Genomic DNA, 2195 nt, shown 5'->3' with positions numbered 1-2195 from the left:
ATGTGCTCACCTCGCCATCGGAGAATTCAACTCCCTGCCAAAATTCCTGTCCAACTATCACTACAAAAATGCTCGGTTATTACGTGTAGATAGGCCGTTTGTTTGCAAGTGAACGGGTACAATCGTTAGTCTAGCTTCGTGTACAGATGCTTTGAGCAAATCCTGAGCTCTTCATTCTTAAATCATAGCAGCGCGATCAATTGGGAACACCCCTAGCGCGTCATGGTTGGTCATGATAAGTTCAATAACCACTCCAATAATTGTCGCTTATTGATGTGGCATCACTGGTACCTTGACCCGCGTGACACGTTTTCTGTCATTATTATGATAGATCAATTTTTCCTAGCCGTCACATGACAAGGGTACATTGGGCTCAAGGATTTTGTCTCTCCTACTTTCGACGTAGACATATGTTATATGACGTGAGGCGCTTCGCGTGTATCATCTATTAACGGTCGGCGCCACCCACAGACTACCACACTCATTTACTTACTTATTCACTTACTTCGGTTCTTGCACCTGGACAGTAGGCTCTATGCGGAAGTAGGTTGTGGGTTCGATGCACACTGTGTGTGCCATCTTGTGACACTCGACGACACACAACATCCCTGCTGACGGCGTTCCATGCCAAAGTTGTCCTGTTCCCTTGGTACGCAAGAGGTTGATCCATTTGTGAAACGTCTTTATTCATCCACAGACCAGCTCTCCAAGTACACAAAGGCATGGTTTCTAGAATAGTTGTTTGTTCTAGTTCTGGATTGTTATAACTTGATCGTACACGGCCATCGTCAGCAGTGCATCCGTCAACCGAAGATTCAAGCGTTGGGAGGTGAATGTTGGCCCAGGCAAACTAATTATATTACGACTAAATTAATATTCAGTGTTCTTAATTGTGAAAGATGTGTTCTGCCGATTGCCTGATTTGGAGATCATTCGCCAGTTTGGAATACAGACGGAATAATAAAAAATGGCACTTTTCTTCACGCCTGTGCTCGCGAAAATCTCGCGCTTTTTTATATAATCACTTATTTCTTTGCCTCAGGCTTTAATCATCACGGATCCTGGTCTCCTGAGAATACAGGCTTCCAAAAATTGCCTTCCAATTGATAAGGCCGGTCGAATACACCGTTTGCACCAGCAAGTTGCCTGGGCACATTGAGTGCCAAGTTGCGTCTCCAGTTCTCAGTCGGTGTCTGCCCACATCCCACACCGCCAATCCTCACTGTTTGCACCAAGTTTAGATACCTGCCGGCACGAGTGACATCCCTTCCTCTTCGCCTAATAATCCGGGTAACAAAGTATATCGAAGCCTGGGTCACACAACTAAACTGGTTGTACAAGACCTACGGTATATCAACGTCTATGCGAATTCACCTGCAGCCCTCCAGTGTGCACATTGTGTCCATGTCAGAATCCCTGCCCGGCAACTACCATTAATTTATCATGGTCCTTTTCACTTATGGTGCTTTGCAAATCTGCCCCCAGAGTATTTCATTTTGTATCAAGTTGTCATTGGTTCACATCTTTATCTGCATAAGTTGATGAAGTAACTAATAATCGTTAGTCTCCCCATTAAACGCTCACGGTGGGAGGAGTGCCGGCAAGCTACCCACCAGAAATCTGGGGTTTTGTCTCGCCATAGCCAACTCTTTCCAAACCAAGATGCCTAGAGCGTCTGTTCACAGGAACTGCTTATCTAATCTAACCACGATTCCGCGTATTGTGGCCCCTGACGGACAGCCTCTTTTACATCCTGTGAATATTGTAGAAACCCTAAAGTCATACATTACCTGCTTGTACTTGCCAGATGCAATGGAGATCTTAAATAATGAATTTTTAGTTTTGCATTGCACAGTAAAGCACAAAATTTGAAAAGATCCAACAACATATCCAATAACCAACCTGCATTTCATCTTCAACAAGGAAAGGAAGGCTCTTTGAAACGGGCTGAAGAATCTTATGAACTCCAGAAAACAATCGATTCACCGCATTCACACTGGACAGACAAAAGGTATTTCGATCACTTGCCAAATGAGGAAGACTGCGTACAGCTGAATCACTCCCGAACAAAATCCATCATTCCGATCGACGAAATGCATACAACATTGCTAGCAGCACCCAGGATAATAAGATGAAAAGGACGGCATGTGCTTCAATCGAAGATTTTTATGACGAGAAATCAGTGAAACGTAGTC

The 2195-nt window shown here is 44.3% G+C and overlaps 1 protein-coding gene across 1 annotated transcript in view; it reads right to left on the bottom strand.

Annotated features, from left to right (window-relative positions):
• Nucleotides 1–505: 505 nt before the first annotated feature.
• T265_15603 (hypothetical protein) overlaps nt 506–2195 on the bottom strand; it is a gene marked incomplete at both ends in the record, with an annotated part of 48437 nt that continues 46747 nt past the window's right edge. The window contains one exon of the mRNA XM_009178731.1: nt 506–850. Coding sequence (XP_009176995.1) covers nt 506–850 — 345 coding nt within the window. The remainder of the gene's footprint in view (nt 851–2195) is intronic.

This window comes from Opisthorchis viverrini (assembly GCF_000715545.1).
Source record: "Opisthorchis viverrini unplaced genomic scaffold opera_v5_637, whole genome shotgun sequence".
Classification (NCBI taxonomy): Eukaryota; Metazoa; Platyhelminthes; class Trematoda; order Opisthorchiida; family Opisthorchiidae; genus Opisthorchis; species Opisthorchis viverrini.
The sequence above is the reverse complement of the archived record's forward strand: the minus strand, read 5'-3'. Positions and strand labels throughout refer to the sequence as shown.